The 17721-nt window shown below is 43.8% G+C and overlaps 1 protein-coding gene across 1 annotated transcript; it reads left to right on the top strand.

Moving 5' to 3' along the window:
* The first annotated feature begins 647 nt into the window (after positions 1–647).
* Positions 648–12594, top strand: lrrc56 (leucine rich repeat containing 56). Its single transcript, XM_078283266.1, has 13 exons — positions 648–766; positions 1028–1206; positions 2267–2354; positions 3074–3134; positions 4489–4585; positions 5807–6004; positions 8775–8952; positions 9069–9296; positions 9618–9685; positions 10382–10524; positions 10703–10914; positions 11175–11502; positions 12000–12594. Exons 2-13 carry the CDS (start codon positions 1045–1047, stop codon positions 12163–12165), a joined length of 1929 nt encoding a protein of 642 aa, XP_078139392.1. The 5' UTR covers positions 648–766; positions 1028–1044; the 3' UTR covers positions 12166–12594.
* The last annotated feature ends 5127 nt before the right edge of the window (positions 12595–17721 follow it).

Here is a 17721-nt window from a genome sequence, read left to right as displayed (position 1 = left end):
TAATTAGTTATGTTGTATGCTTCTATTTCCACCCCTTGTTCACCCTTTTAAACGTTTAGTTGTCACATTTTTCTTCATAACAAATTTGAATATCAGTTAGGCTACATGGCTGAGGCACATTTGCTCCTCTTCATTCTGCCTCTGCAACAAAAAGTAGATCTGTGTCAGTTGGTTTCTGAAAAGTAGACACCTAAAAACTACTTGTGTTACGGGATAAATTATTTCCATGGATGTATAGTTTCCAACCAAAAGCGTTTCAATGCACGCTGCTTGGAAAAGGGGGGTTTACGACGCGCACTTGAAGGCAGCAGCTGACCACTGTGGGCGAGTTAGAGTATTTCAAATAAAAAATGAAATGAAATTGAAATAATATTACTACTGTAGACTAACTGTTAGCTTTACCTGAGGCAACAGCAAGGGCCACTGTTGGTGAGAAAGTGTAGCTAACCACAGCTGATATTTATTTACTAAACAAACTCTCGTGAAGCGTAAATGTTAGCATATCTGTTTAATTGCCCTTATTAGTTATTTTGGTAGGAGGGTGCAGAGGTTTTGGTTTTGCTTGTGTTATTTTGGGTTTTGAGAATGAATGTAGCCTACACTACATTTCCCAGGGAGCCAAGCGTCTCTCAGCGCCGTATCCAGGAAGTCGTCTGTGGTTGTCAACCAAACTTTTGCTTGTGTGATAAGGTGCACTCTGAAAATGTATGGACTAATTTTTTAGGCTGCAGTTTTCTACACCGGATAAAAAACCGCCTCGGTAAAGGTACGGATAGTACTATGTAAAATTCCGTTCAAAGTAAATACCATTGGAGTTAGCTACGACTCTGAAATGTTACTTCCATTGTCTCCTGCTTCATGTCAACATTGAACATAGCAGCCACATCCACTGAGCCAAACCTGACTCAAAAACAGTGCCGTGGAGTAAGGTCATCACAAACCATAAAACTAGAGCTGCTTCTTCACACTTCTAAACAGCCATTAGACTTTGTTGACAAAGTATGTTTTTTTTTTCCAGTCGTTTCAGGTAGCTAACCGTGAGAGATGAGTTGCTCTTATGGGTCTGTGCCCCAGGTCCGGCCTGGTACAGCTCGGGTACTGGTGACTGAGCTGAGTGGATCAGGCCACATGAACCCAACTCCTGCCACAAAGGGATATGAGGACTCTGAAACAGTAGTGGAGCTTTACCTCTCTCCAACAAAGCTGGTAAGGTGGTAGAGCTGGTTAAGGATGCAGTCAGTGTTGATATAACCTATATGTTCTCCATTGTCTTTGTATTATTCATGTGTTTAGATTATGCCTTTCTTTAGCTGACCTATAGTCAGGTTAACCTGTGATAGCTGTTGCATCTGGGATTACTTGTGGACTTCAGAAACAATGTGAAATCACTGTATTTTACAGTTATTTCCATTTTAGCGTACTTTACAGCAATGGTTGAAGCATTAACCTTAATTCATAAATTTGTCTGTGGAGGCTGTGCTTGAGGAATGAATGGCACACTGCACATGTCATCATGGAGAAAAGATCTTACACCTGTTCATCCTGTCTGTATCATTATGTGTATATCATAGTGGGATGACTCCATTACTGCCCTCTTCTTTGTTTAAACCTATGCCTGACTGCTTTATGAAAAGTCAGTGGGAATAGGGGGAGGGGTATAGGTTGTCAAAATTAATTACACTTTTCTACACCACGTCAGTCATAAAATTATTTTGTTGTCTGACTTGTGTAAATCATTGTGTGTTCTTACCATATTTGGTGGGGATGTTATGAGGCTTTTCAGTGAGGTCGGTCTCAGCCAGGCAAAGCGGGAGACAGCTGGGTGCATGGAGGGAGATCTAGCCATTAAGCTACTGGGGATCTGTGTGATTTATCTGCGGTGCATGTGCGTCGCTCTGATTATAACCGAGCAATAAGGCATGCAGCGCAAAACACTTCCCATCCATAATCATCTGTGGTGTTAGTGTCGGGCAGGCTGTAGCTTTCATACACAGACTGGTAGGCTACAGAATCTGTCACCTGAATTGCTTGTCCCCTTTATTCCATGAGCGCAATTTGTGCAGAACTTTGTTTCAAGCTGAGTTGGCGAGAGAGTTTCGTCTCATAGGCTTCACATTATTCCTCGTGTAAAAGTTGTGGGGATATGTTTGAGATAAATGTTGAATGATATATCAGAACATAGCTATGTACCTATGAGATCTAGGTTAAAACCACAGTAAGGAACAGCCGGTACACCGTGTTTGAAGCTCTTTTCTGTTCCTCCCAGGAATCCCTGTGTGGAGCTCAGGATCTCTCTCAGGTGACCTCACTGGAGATCTGCGTCGACACTCGAGAAAACACGCTGGGTAACTTTGGTAAGAGATGATCATGCAGATGAGATTCACACTTCCAGGCTTCCGGAAATGTAAATCATGACTTAGTACATCAGACCATATTTGCAATGTGCATTCCATAGAGCCCACTGTTTTCTTATAGGTTTTATTGTTTATATCCAGTGTGCCTTATGCCAACCCTTGTCCTTTTGCCCTGTTTGGTCACACATGGAGCAAATGTTATGAGATTTAAGTGTGGGGAACTTTACGAAACTGGAAGACTGACACTAACGGATGATAAATTCACACTCTATACAATGACGATGCATTACTGGGAACGACCATGTAGACAATCGCCAACCAGAGCTAGATAAGAGTCCAGACAAAGGCATTGCTGTGACGCACACAAGGTATCAGTAGTAGATTTCCTGTCATGTTTGCCTGCCTCAATGCGAGCCGATTGAGCTGATAATGGCAGAGGAGCGTCTTCATTATGCTCACCTTTGTCCTCAGAAAAATCCTAGATTGCACAACGAGTGCGGGCATGATGGAGCGTTGTCTGTACACGGGTGAATCACGCCTGGCTGGCCGCTGTAGGCTCCCCTCCTTTTAGCGAATGGAGTTTAGAGATCTGATGAGGCGTGGCTGGAAGTGAGCCAGGCAGCCAGTTTAAGACCCAGTCAAGTAATCGCCCCGCTGTGACGTGAAAGAGAGAAAGAGAGAGAGAGAGAGATGGCTTTCTTTATCTGATCATCTTCTAGGTGCCTACTTGCCCAAGCTGGTGCAGCTCAAAATGAACAACAGCATGATCATGTCAGTAAGGTAAGCATAAAAGTCACACAACGCAGCCATCGTCTTCTTGTTTTCTCTCTGGTGTGTATTCCCTTGAATAGTAACCCCCCTCCCTGCCCAGGCACTCACACACACACACACACACACACACACACACACACACACAAACGCACACTTGACATTAGCTCATGGAATAATACAGAAACCGAACCAGCTGCAAATACTGAAAAGGAAAGTGAAATCCCGTATTGACCAAAACTGAATTTCTGCGATTGATGTATGCTTCTTCTCCTGCTATGACCCAGTTGATATTCAGGATACGTTGAAGAGAACAAAGCAGCAGGTCCAAAGCATGTAGCTTTCCCATCTTTCCACAAAGAGAGCTGTAATTGGAACCAGAGCAGTGATGGACCCGTGGGGATTCCTGTCGTGCCTCACGCTGGCCACATCCACGCTGGGAGACGCCCTTCAGCGAGAGGCCGGCCATGCGTTTAAATGATTGTGCTTTGAAGCAGAGCGGGTGGTCAGAGCTCATAGCGATCTGTGCCAGATGGAAAAGTGTGGTACTATTGTAGTGCAGGTGGAGGGCTCTGCTCCGCTTCCACCAAGGTAGGCCAAAAGGGACTTGTAAGAATCAGGATGTCTCTGTACGGAAGATGCATGCTGCAGCTTGTAAATCAGATGGGACACACACCAACAGATCCGGTGTGCCGCACCGTCTTGGGTTAGGGATAATAGATACATCTGGAGAACAGGCTCACCTGCCTGACTCGCAGTGGGACACAGAAGGGTTCGTGGTGTCTCAGCTTTCAGTGTCATCAGTTTGGACAGTTCTCGGAAATGACGGGAAATAGGCACGGTCTCCTGGATCATCCTATCAGTTTTGATTCCAGGCACAGCTGTGTCATCAATATCGGATAGAGGGAACGCAATAAACCTCCAGGATGGGACGCACACACATACACACACACATACACACACGCACACACACACATTGTGAATTGTCCTTATAGCAGCACAGGTGGAGAATTGTTACAGAGAGTGTTGAGGGATGAGACAGTATAAACAGAAAGATAGGGAGCCGTCTGCCGCACCCTGAGAGGAGCAGAGAAGGGCCAGCCGGACGTGCGCAGCCTCTGATAGCATTTCCTGCTCTGGGCTGAGGGAGCTGTAGTGGAGAGGGTGTTATGGGGTTATAGATACACTGACTGAGGTTCAGAGCAGAAGAAATGGGAGGCAGAGGAGAAGCCTACTTAAGGGGGAAGAGAAAGGAGCCTCTGGCAGCAATGGCAGAGGGTCTCGGTAGCCTTTTTCCATGATTTATGATGCTGTGAAAGTCCCATCCCTGCCTCTAAATCAAGTGTGTGTTGTGTTGTCTCCTCAGAGACCTGGGAACCACCCTCTCCCACCTGCAGGTGCTGTGGATGTCTCGCTGCTGCCTGCAAGACCTAGATGGCATCCCTTCTTTCTCCTCTCTCAAGGTAGACTTTATAGGCTGCAGATGGTTCAGTGCAGAAACAAAGACCTGGGGCCAGATTCACAAAACCTTCTGAGGGACAAAAGATCTTCTTGAGGGCTATTTATTTTAACTACTAAGTAAAAAATGATTTAGTGTTTTCTTAACTTTCTTCATATTTTGGTTCTTAAGAAAAAATAACTTTACGTAAGTTTAAGATAGTCTTCCACTTGTCTTGTTGCAGTGTGGCTAAATCAGAGATGGGCAACCATATACCATGGAGATGCAAGAGTCTGCAGGTTTTCATTCCAACCAAACCATTTCACTGATTTAATTTAGGTGTGCTATTAGGGAAATTAGTAAAGTCACCTGGTGTAGTGTTTGGTTGGAATGAAAACCTGCAGACTCTCTGCCCCTCATAGAACATGATTGCCCAACCCTGATTTAAACACACATTTTAGACAATTAAATAGGTCAGTGGTTCTCAGTCCTGGTGCTCAGGACCCTTGCCCTGCTGGTTTTCACTCTAGCCATCTAATCAGGGAATGATTTACACCTGGGATGCCAGGTGAGTGCAATGAACTGCAATTAACTACCAGGTAGGAGAGAAAACCAGCAGTACTCTGGGTCCCAAGGACCAGGATTGAAAACCACTGATATTTTACTTACTGTATCTTATATTTTAAATTTAACATTTTACATTTTTTAGCTAGCTAGCTGTTAGATGGCAGAGGTTGGTTATTAAAGGTTTGCATTAGCTGATACCATTTAATGTTTTCTTCTCAAAGGTCGTGCGTGGATTTATATGTTCAAACCCCCAAAAAATCCTATATTGCTATAGCTAGCAGACAGAGTGCATTAACCCTATTACTTATTTAAATTACAAAATACATGAAGATACTTTTGTGCTCATTTACATTGTGCGTAAGAGCTCCTAAGTAAGAAACCAAGAGAAGTTCTTAAGAGATGAGACTAATCTTATTAAATATTGGGGAACAGAACTTGTTAAAATGTATTCTTAGGTAACTTGTGTGAATCTGGCCCTTGGCATCAATCCCTTTTAAAAGTTGCTCCCTCTCTATATCCAAGTATTGTTTATGGTCCTTATGTCTCTCTGACTCCCTGTCCATCTGTTTGTCTGCCTGTCTCCTTGTCTGCCTTTCTGCCTGCCTCTGTCTGCCTATCACACCTGTCTCTCTGCCGCTCTCCCTGTCTTCCTGTCTCTCTACTTATCTCCCTGTGTCAGGAGTTATATGTGGCCTACAACAGTGTATCAGACCTGAGCCAGGTTAGCATGCTGGAGAACCTGCAGCTGTTGGATCTGGAAGGGAATGATGTGGATGACCTGGTCCAGGTTCAGTACCTGGGTCTGTGTAGCCACCTCCACACACTCACCCTGGAGGGAAACCCTGTGTGTGTGCGCCCACACCCCACTGCCACCCAGGTAGGGTAATGCCATGCTCATGTTGATACCATATGTTTGCATTGAATGATGCGCATTTGTCACCAGCTGCAAAAACAGATGGCACTGGAACAAGGTAACACTGGTTAGGTTGTATATCGACTCCAAATGTTGGCTTTTCCTTCACAAGACCTATCTGTCTGTCCTTGTCTGGGTCCTTGTCTGTCCTTACTGTCTCAGCAGACACGGATCTTTTGACAAATCAGCATTGTTCCAATTGAAATGCGGTGGAATCGCAGACATCAGTGATAACAAAATTAGCTACAAAAGTCATGTATCCCTCTGTACTTAAAACCAACAGTTTTCCTGATCAGCAATTGTATCATCATGGATAATGTAGTGTGGATTGCAGCGAGAACCTCTGATGGAGAGGTGTGTGTGTGTGTGTGTGTGTGTGTGTGTGTGCGCGTGCGTGTGTGTTCTCTCTGTAAGTGTGTATAACAAGATGACCCAACCTTTCATCATCAGTTATATTTACATTTTAGGCATTTAGCTGATGCTCTCACCCAGAGAGACTTACATAGAAACAGGAGAATAAGATCAAGTTCCTAGATCACCACAACACTTAAAGTAACCAGTAGAAAGCAGTGCAAGGGTCAGTTGTAACAATATGTTCCTGTGACCTTAGAGTAATCATGTATGATGGAGAAGTGCTCGGGAAATAAGGAAATATAGAACGAAGATAGAACGGATATTCTGTATTTCAAGATAGTTTGTAAATGGAGGTAGTAGAATATGAAGATGTGGGAGAGGGGAATGCAGGGAAGTAGTATTTCTTGAAGAGATGAGTTTTCAGTGTATGATGGGAAGGTCTTTCCACCATTTGGGAGCCAAGAGAGAGGAGCCGAGGATGGGTGGAGCAATGACCAGGTCACCGCAGGGACGGGAAAGCTAAGCTCACAGTAGCAGCAGAGCAGAGAGGCTGGAGTGTAGGGCTCGACCATGGCCTGGAGGTACAGGGGTGCAGCTCACTTAGGCAGGCTTACATGCCAGTGCCGGGGTTTTGAATTCAATTTGAGCAACCACAGGTAGCCAGTGGAGGGAATGCAGTAAGGGGGGGGGAGGCTGCAGTGTTTTGGACGTTTGGCAGGGCCTGTAGAGAGCCTAGTTAGGAGGAAGTTGCAGCAATCCAGACAGGAGCTGACTAAAGCTTGAGCAAGGAGCTAGGCAGAGTCCCTGATATGAAAGTGTTGTATTCGTTGTATTTGGCAGATGCTGTAGAGGGTAAACTTGCAAATGCAGGTTGTGATGTAGACCTTGTTCGACAATTAGTTGTCTCTCTTGTGTTAGCAGGCTTTTGGCCCTCATGGGTCAGATAATGACCAAAATGCAATTATCCTGTTTTGAGACATGAAAGTAAAGTATCTGTGTGATCTTACTGCTCTGTATCTGCATCTTCAACACACAGGACAGGACAGTGGGAGAGCAGGAGACATCAAACATAACAGCCACACAACTGACAGACACACTTTCCTGTGGAGACGTTTTGACACAGACACAGTGTTTTATAATTTGATTACAGTGCCAGCTATGTATTGTGGTAGTATTTAGCATGATTGCTTATTTGATCTCTCATTTGATGTTAATGTCCTGTACATAAGGCAACTCAGCAGTGACCCAACATTCAATGATATCGAGTATAGTTGGATATAAAGACTGCCTTTCCACCTTCCATTGATTCTAGACACAGTATGCTGTGGGTTTTTGGGCCAGTGTGAATGTGTTTATTTACACCCACCAGCAGAGCATTAATTAGGAAACTAGGGCAATGAGGGGAGACGCTGAGCTGAATATGCATTAGGCCTGCTCTTTGTAGTGACTGAGGGGTCCTTGGGCTTGCTTTCTTGCCAAACTATCATTCCTCTTGCTCTCTCTCTCTCTGTCACACACACACACACACACACACACACACACACACACACACACACACATACACACACATCCGCTCACTTCCTCTCATCCACTCCTCATTCTGTCCTTCGTTTCCTCTTTCCCAGCCCTTCACTCTCTTTCTCATTCACTCCATCTGTGTGGTTTGGTGAAGGGTAGGAGGGCTGAGCTCTAATTTGATCTCTCAGTAGCACAGTGCTTTTACTGGGCTCTCTCTGCTCTCTCTCTCTCTCTGCTGATAAAAGACCAGGCCTCAGTACAAAGTGCACATTATAGGCTTTATTAGCACTCAGTTATCAACCCACACAGCTCTATGCCTTTTCTCTCCTTGTTTAGAACTTAAGTTCCACAGATTCATTAAGGAGTCATCACGGGCAAGACCACATGCAAAAGGACAGCATGTAAGCTAGCTAATATGCATATATATTAATGCGATGCTGTGGATAGCCTTGTTGGCAAACAGCTCTTGGCACATGTAGCAGTGTCCCACCTGTGGATTGCTAGCATGTCATTGGCTGGATTGGCTGTAATATCTGCTGCTTTCTCTTTTTAAGATGAGTCAATATGATGACAATATGATCAGAGTCACCTGTCGTACTCTCTCCCCTTCACAGCACATCCTGTTTTTTATCATCTATGGGGCATGATGTAGTCTATGATATCATCTTCAAAATAGTCATGCAAGACTTAGGTGATACAGCATAAATTGAATATAGTCAGTTTGATTTTAAAGAGATTACTCTCTCTTTCTCTCTCTCTCTTTCTCGCTCTCTCTCTCTCTCTCTCTCTCTCTCTCTCTCTCTCGCTCTCTCTCTCTCTCTCTCTCTCTCTCTCTCTCTCTCTCTCTCTCTCTCTCTCCCAGACGGTAGAGTATAGCTATCGGGCTGCGGTGAGGGAGCTGGTCCCTCAGCTACGTTACCTAGACGATGTGAGGGCAGAGGAGGACGGGCTGGGCTGCAGCAGCACCATGGGAGAAGACTGGGCCATGCTCCGAAACTCCATCAGAGACTGCAGCTACACTCAGGCTGCTACTGAAGATGGTGTGTGTGTGTGTGTGTAAAATCTTAAGTCAGTAATTGGATGTAGAACAGTCAATCACAGTTGTAAATGTAGTATCACTGAGACTGTGGGCCACTTGTTTTTTTTTTCCCTGCAGAGGAGACAGCAGACAGTGCATGCTCTTACAACAGACCGAGCTCTGCCAAGCGCCCCAGTTCCAGCCTCTCCTGTGTCTGGCCCCTGTCAGTGGGCTCCAGACCCCTCACTGGGTCCAGGCCCGTGTCAGCAACAGGGTCCAGAGTACTGTCCCCTCCTGGATCCAGACCTGGTTCTGCAGACTCAGACCCAGCAGCAGTGGATCCAGACACCAGCACCCTGACACATGGTGAGGCACTGCGCTGGCTGTTCTCCACACTGATGTGTCTACATTAAATCTACATGCAGCAATAAACACTTAGCTTAATCAATGTTATGGTTGGTTTTTGTGGCATAGCTTTTGGCCCATGACAGGAGGGAGACCTTATATTCTTCATTTACTGTGTTTTAAGACAATTCCTTTTCACTCTGCTTAGCCTCAACCTGTAGAAAAAACGTCCCCAAATGGGAGGGCAAACCTTGCACAACAGTGCCACCAAGAGGACCTTATTTTGTCAGAAAACAGTGATGTGATGTGCTGAAATCTTTCTCAATCTGTTGGTTTTTGAAGGAGCTGGAAAGATCCTGTTCTGTGGGAACCCTGTCCAGGCTCTTCGAGCAAGACGAGAGAAGTTGAGGGTATGTGGCATCTGTCAGAACAAGAAACTCAAAACACAAAATTCCTACGATTCAGCAAGAAAACATTACATAAAAAAAACAATACATTATCAGTTATGAATTCATCCATACTAATCAATCATTTGTTGTATGTTGTAGCCCATACAGTGGAGTGCTTAGTGTGGAGTGAAAGGAACAAGGAGCTGGAGTGAAGGGCAATCTTTATGGGCTGTGACAGGCCATTATGGCTGGCTGGCACGCACAGCCAGCTCATCTCTTTAATGTCATGTCAGAATAAACAGAAGGAGATAATTATTAGTGGGAGGACAGGAGCCTGGGAGGACAGGCCGGGTGGTGTGAGGACACAGGGGATGGAGGGGTGGAGAGGTGTGGAGGGTGCAGCTGTGTCAGAGGGGACATGACAGATGGGACTCTCACTGCCAACACCATGCGATCTGTCATGCTGGCACATACACACAGCTGCTGTCACTCTCTCTCTACCTCTTTTCATCTGCTCCTGGTCAGTCTGTTCCTCTCCTTTTTTCATAGATTGTTCTTGTGGTCTCTCTCCCTGACTGTTACCCAAGTCTACATGTCCGTCCATACTTGATACAATACTCAGCTCTTCTGCCTCTATTGTATCCTGTTTCCTCTCTCTCACCATAGCGTCTTCTCTCCTGTCCCTCATGCTCATGTTCCCTCTCTTCTCTCTCGTAGACGGCGCCCACCACATCTACGTTCTCGCCGCGTGACCTGCCCATCCACGTACCGGAACACACATATGACCTTGAGGAGCCCGGTGTGGGAGAGCGCAGTGATGTGTTTGCTGAGCTTAGGGCTTGGAGGGAGCAGCACAGCAAGTACTGACCACTTACTCACCTCACTCTCTCACTTCACTCTTTCACTACACGGACAATAGGCTTTCATCACTGTCCTTTAAACCCATCACAGATTCTCATCATCTGGTAGGGTGTTATGGTTGACAGTGAAAAGATGGACAGATAGGGAACTAAAATGAATTTTTACCTTGTTTTTCAGACGTCTCCAGGCCATAGAGATGGAAAAAATACCCCAGGTACTGACTATTCAGCACAGTGATGAAGAAGAGGAGGATTGCGAGGATGATGGTGAAGAAGAAGGCCTCGGTGTTCTGAAGAGTGATGGTAGTGATGAAGAGGACAGAGAGGAGAAGAAAGGCAACGGGCCAAATACTACCTCACCAGATTCCTCTTTCCAGTCTCTTTCCCCAGGTGAATACTCACTGAATGAACAGACTTGCTCTTCCTTATGAAAAGAAACTGAGAAATGCATTGATAAGCCCGATGATAACATATTCACAATAAGATCAATCAATCAAGGTCAATTGGAACATAAACGTGTGATATAGATTACAAACAACAGCGATGGCATCTCCACCTCACTTAAGTCAGCTGCCTTTGAAATGCCTAAAGAAAAACACTGCATTTCTGTAACTATACCTGATCTCCTCTGAAGAATGATGTGTTTTTAGACCTGTCCCACAGAGAAGCCTTATCCCCCGACGTGGCTCGACTGTCCCTGTCCCCAGACTCCACCCTGTCCCCTTCTCCCCCTCTGAGCGCCGCAGCAGCCACTGGTAACCGGAGGCTGTCGGGGATCCGTTCCCGCAGGCTTCGACTCAGCCTGGCCAGTGGAGCAGAGCCGCCCCCGGAGGCAGGTACAACCAGAGCAGACACAGACCTGGGACTCCACAGGGTCCAGGAGGCGGTGAGGCCCAAAGTCCCTCTGCGGCCCCTGACCACACACATACCCCACCGGCCAACCACCAGTCCCCGGGGTGGAGGGCTCAGGGATCCATGGTATGGCATTATCAAAGTTTACTTTGATATAACAATGTGATATATTTGTATAAACACAACTGTTTTTATCCTGTGGTTTTTTTCTGCTTAAAGCTCTGCTGTAGCTAGCCTGCGATTACACTAGATGATGTAGGTTGAATTGAAGGGCTTCATTCCAAAACGCTACACATGCATTTTGGAAAAATGTTGCTACTTCGAATTCATCAGTCAATTTTTCAAAAGCATGACTTATACTATCCTCAGAAACTCACCTATTTGGTATGCAAATGTCTTAAGACTGCTAACTTAACAATGAGCCATAATGTGTTTTACTTACATGTCAACCACGCTTTTGCCAGAATATGCATTGTTTTTTTTTTTCAAATGGAGGTTATCTAATTTTAGGATTAAATTTCTTCAAGTGATGGTGATTGAATAGTTGATTGTATTAGCACTAGTTTAAAGTAAAGTAAATGTTTATGTTGGGTAGACCTAAGGAAAGGTTTTCTGTCTTTCAGTACAGAGATGGATTTATCCAGTGTGCAGTCTGTCAACAAGCATCAGACGTCCCGACCCCTGGACAGACCAACAATAATGCGTCCTCATACGGCCAGGGCAGCGCTACAGAAACATCGCCAGCACCACACACTCCAACCCAGCAGAGGGAGCTCACACCTAGACTGAGACTGGAACATGCATGTCCTGATGGTGAGAACAGGACATCTGGCTGGTCAGTGATCAGTATGATTAGCTGTAGTGTGTGACTGTTGTCCCAAACCCTTTAAAAAAGGAATGGTAGCATGGAGGCTATAGAGGGTAATCATTTCCCTAATTCTCCTTTAACTCCATTCCCATTCCGCTCTGAGTTCTGATGGGATTTCCTGTGTTTTCCCAGTAGAACAGGCAGAGATAAGCTGTCAAGCAGCCAAATATTGAAAGCCTGCCCAGCACAGTTACTCTATCTGACTCAGAGCTCTCACTCCCTCTGTTGGATCAAAAGACACTTTGGCATCCAGTGAGCTCACAGTGCCTTTACATGGTTGGAAGATCTATTTTTTTACAGTATAACTGGACGGGTTCCTACAATGAAATAATTCCTATTATACTGCTGAGTTGCTGATTTTCTGCTGTCTGTTTTAGCTGGGTGATAATTAATTAATACCTCACATTTGCATTCCTCAGGTTGAAATACTGAATTGTTATAACTCCAATGCTACCTTAAATGTATTTTACTGAATAAAAAAATTATGCAGTTTAATCAATTTTATTCACTGCAGTTCTCTTTCCTTAATGGTGAGCTAGGTTAGATATTTTCTGTTAATTGTAAAGGTTACCTAAAATGTTTTTCCTGCAATGACAGAGTGATTCCTTTTCCCCAGGCCTCCTGTTTACAGTCTTGAGACTGGAGATATGTCTAATATGTGTAATAGCCTCATCTTGCCACTTGGGGGCACTATCTATAAATATTCAACCAAAAACTCAATGTTTTGCCATCTCCACCTCCTTGAGCAAACAATCCCTCAAACCCGCCACCTTGAAACTCAAGATTCGTGCCCTGAATTCCTTTCCCTGACTGTGGCCACATCAAAGGCAACGTTTAACATTAAAAGTCACAGTGTAATATGCAGTATGCATATGTAAAGTATCCTAACTTTCGGTCTGGCACACTCTGTTAATATAGGGAAAAATGTTTTGTGATGTATCGACTGACACACAACAGCGACTACTGAACTAGAACAAACCAACACCATTTAGAGTTTATATGTATTTTTCTAACTGAGATATATCAAATTGTCTCCGAGTGCTATGGGAAATGACCTCTCTAACTCACTGACTCATAGTACTGTGAAGGACAACCTTGGATTGATTTTGTCCTGGATACACTTGGGCCATATTTAGGAGGGTCAAGACCAGAGACGGCCACATCTGATCCCTAATTTGTTCTTACAGGCGTATAATAAGAAGAGTAGCGGTTTGTTTTCGAGGCCGTCACCCTCATCTTCACGTGGCGTTCCATTTCAGAGGAACCACTACAACCACGCTGACATTTTTGAACTTGCCCAATCTTGTGTCCGGATACCTGAAATAAACACACACTCACACACACACGCACACTGAAAACACACACAAAGACACAGACACTCATTTATGCTTCACTGCTGTCTCCAGCAACAGGATGCAAATAAAGGAAGCAAAGTAACAAAGCACAGGCTGTCATCAAAACCAGACTGAGTACTGCTGATCCTTGTCACCACAGTGCGGGATTTAGAGATGCACACACATCAGACACGGGATTGCGTGGTGTGTTTGTTTGCACATGCATGTACGTGTCCATAGAAACTCAGTGGCTCAACCACAAGACAGCTCTTATGTAACATGTAGAAGCGGTTTGTTTGCCTTGTTTGACTAGGCTGATGAATATTTGACCATTTCTTGTGTTCAGCTTCCACCGCCTCCCTCCATCACATACCTGCACCTCCTCCTCCAATCATCTGCTGATTGGCCATCTTCTCACACGGCTGGGTGATTTGTGGGATTGCTTGGCCCCCTCGCTCCCTGTCAGGCGTTTTCAACCACACTCCCCTCTCACTGGTGCTATTACTTCTCATGACACAGATGGAGGGGAATGGAATGAAAGGAGAGGCCTTTTATGGTGGGAAAGTGGGATAGAGTCCACCTACTCTCCCTGGTTAGGCTTGTAATTTCACTGTAAGGGAACATTCTCACAGCTGGGTGAGACTGGGGGCCTAATCTGGCTTGTGAGAAGTTTGCCTCCACTGCTCAGTTATTACCAGATTATGTGACAAACCAGGTGGGCCTGGTGTGTTTAGGTAAATACAGAATGTTTGACTGTTTCATGCATTGTATCTATGGCTTTCTAGCACTTTGTACATGTATTATTACATCTGATAGCAGTCTATAAATTCTCATATTGCCAGAAAAGCTGAAAATGTGAATGTTTGTGAATTCTTTATACAATTTGGATCAGTTCCCACTATTGTCAAAGAGGAAATGTAATAGTCAGGCAGCATGCCTCCACAGTCTTTTATCTAAGAAAGCATTATTGTGATTAGAATAGGCAGGATCTGGGGAGATCATTTTTTCAACAGAAATCAAATTATAAAGACAATTATAGCAGGACTGCAATGCCACAGCTTTATAAATTTGCTTTGTGAAACCTTTTCCCAAGAGATGATAAAAAAAAAACATAAAGGGAGGATGATGTTATTAAGGCTAAGATATCAGATAATAGAGTATACAATAACAAAATTAATCTTTCTCTCTCTCTCTCTCTCTCTCTCTTTCTCTCTCTCGTTCACTCTCACACACACTCACACATACACACACACACACACACACACAGGCAAACACAGACACACAATGAATATAAGATGCATACGTCTCTGACTTGTTAACTGACTGAAGTGGGGAAAACTGTGTCAACACATGCTGTGAATAGCACCGGCAGAAATAACTGTTTGGGTGCTGTGATTGGATGAGATTCATGATCATGTCAGGTAGGTTGCAGTTACAGTCCCCAACAGACTCCATCAAAGCTATCGGAGACGGGAAGTGCATATAATAAGTCACCACCAGCCTGATGCATAGTATTGCCTGGCAGTAACTGCAGCCAAGAAGATGGGTGTAATTATATTACAGAGAAGCACTTTGTGACAAACCAGCACACGCCACCACAGCTTTGTCATGGAAAATGAATGCAATTTTCAGATAATTATGATAGGAAACTTTCTTCTTGTACTGGCTTGAGACAAGCCAGTTTTACCGGGAGGCTTTGCAACTGGAAATGCCTACAGTATGAGTTCAGACAAGCCCAGGAGAAGCTGTTTTACAGTATGGAAGACAACAGAATCCTGCCGGAAGGAACATTCCATTCCCTGCAAGGTATTTAGACTTCATAACTCAATTTATGTTGACAACTTTACAACCATATGCAGACATGTAGTTAATAAAGGTGTAGCCTATAGAAATAGCATAAAGATAAACACAATTACTCCCATATTTACAACTGTTTGAATTTAATCCAATATTCTCGGATTATGCTAGGGATGATGAAACTGTGTGCTGTAACAACTAATGTACCTGTTAAAACTGTTAGCACTGCAATTGGCATGCATGCAAACACAAAAAAGCATTAAGCTGTTCCGAGTTTGTATCAGAAAATTACTTTTATCAGTCTAGAACATATTGAACTACAGCTGTATTCTTGTGCTTTTGTGATTTTAGGAATGAAGCAAACTGAAGTGATAAAGAATCAGATAAAAAGCAACTTCACAGTGTATGGAGAGGTTTAGGATGATCATACTCTCAATTACAAGTTATACAAAAGCAATAACACCATGAGGCATTCCTTTGGTTTTGTACTGAATTAATATGTTGAAGCAAGTTCTGCATTTTCCACTCATTCTGTTTCAAGGTCATGTGTTTAGTAACTATGAGCAACAAGAGGCACTGGGAATTACCTGTTGCTAAGAAGGAAGAAAGGAAATGCTGTGGGACTGCAACCTGTGCTCTGTTGGCCTACTAATCCTGCATGCATCAATTTTATATTACATCTTGGCATGCTTTTAGAAAAGGATGACGGCTTAATAATATGCTTAATAATCTATTCATTCCAACAGAACAAAGCCAGAAGTACCTGTTATCGCATTCTGCTTTCAGCACAGGCAAGGGATTGTGATTCTTTTTCAAATTTTTATAAGCCTTGTGGCAGAGCAGCGATGGCACTTTGTGAAGAGAATACCAGATTTCTTTTAGTTTTGCTTATGTTGACTAAGTCACATGGACATTTTACTTCAAAACGTGACTCAACAACTCTTGTTAAGGATAGTTTCACGTGAGGCACCAACAACACCAACTTGGAAAGGAAAAAGAGAAAGTTTGGTTCGTCCTCTAATACCTCCTCTTCATCATCTAGCAGAAATATGTGCTCAAAGAACACCTGCAAGGAAAAATACATTTGGAAGAGAAACTCTAAACATCTCTGCAACATTTTGTAAGACATAACTAAATATGCATGGCCACTATGAATCAAGTCAACTGTCCCCATGTCAAAGAAATCAGATTTAGTAGGGAAATGGCAGGTGGGTGACTTTCAGAATGTAATCCGTTACAAGCCTACCTATATAAATTTGTAATTAGTTACATGTCCATTGGATAAGGCCAAATCCAACAAAGTACCCTAGTGTAATTTGACTAGTTAACTTTGACATAGACGTTTTACTGTTGCCACTTTTTAGAATAAAGGTTAGGCCTACTGCTGTAAACATGTTACATACAAACTTAGTCTAGTCTATTCCCCAACCTGAATTAGTACTGAGCGGCATGGTTTAATGAAAAATCTAGCACATATCTTTTTGCAATGTAAAAAATGCAGTGTGTCTGGGAATTCGTAAAGGCATATGTTGCTACAGCTTTTCATCATGTTTAGTATGGGTAAATTCCCAGGTCACCACCCCTCTAAGATGTCAGCTGGTGCTGTTGCTCGGAGACTGACAATGAGGAATCAGGAGCTTTGTGTTTCTGGCATTCCTATGGCATCTTGCATAGGCACATATGGCTATGACTATACTGAAATTAAATCTATTCTTCTTTTCACTGTTGTACTTTGCATTACTCCAAAAAGAACTTACATGGTCTTCAATAGGGCCTTTATTTTGAAAATTCTGACCGGACGTCCAGCTTTTTTCTTCTGCCTGGCTTGACACTGGCGGACTCAGCTGAGGACGGAGATGAAGCCTTCGGTTGTCGCAGCAACAATGACCACCACATCGCCTACAAGTTGCAATATCTATGTTTGCACCTTGTGTTTCCTGCCAAACTAATGTGAAAGTCGAAGATTTTTTCCGTTGGTGAGTAACGCAACTTAGTGTTGACTAGAGCTGCTCAGACCGTTGCACCTGCAGGATGACGACGGGCTAAAACTGGGATAAAACTTTCTCCACTGTGTTGTTCACTGTTAGATAAGTTAAGTTAGCTGTCGGGTTAACATGCCGTGAGTTAGTTTAACCGGCTTGCCATTTGAACTATAGCAATATTGCCCAAAGCAGAAGCATTACTGTTACCTAAGTCATTTTGCATCTTTTAAAATTAACCTGTGCAAAAATCAGTTATGCTAAATGTTAGCTAAATACATTACGTAACTAACATTTGTGACTTGAATGATGGCAATTGTTAGAATACGATAGTCAGACCTGTTTTTAACCTAAATCACTGGTTCCC

The sequence above is a fragment of the Centroberyx gerrardi genome, chromosome 4, assembly GCF_048128805.1.
Source record: "Centroberyx gerrardi isolate f3 chromosome 4, fCenGer3.hap1.cur.20231027, whole genome shotgun sequence".
Classification (NCBI taxonomy): Eukaryota; Metazoa; Chordata; class Actinopteri; order Beryciformes; family Berycidae; genus Centroberyx; species Centroberyx gerrardi.
Note: the sequence above shows the minus strand (reverse complement) of the source record. Positions and strands in the feature narration are given on the sequence as shown.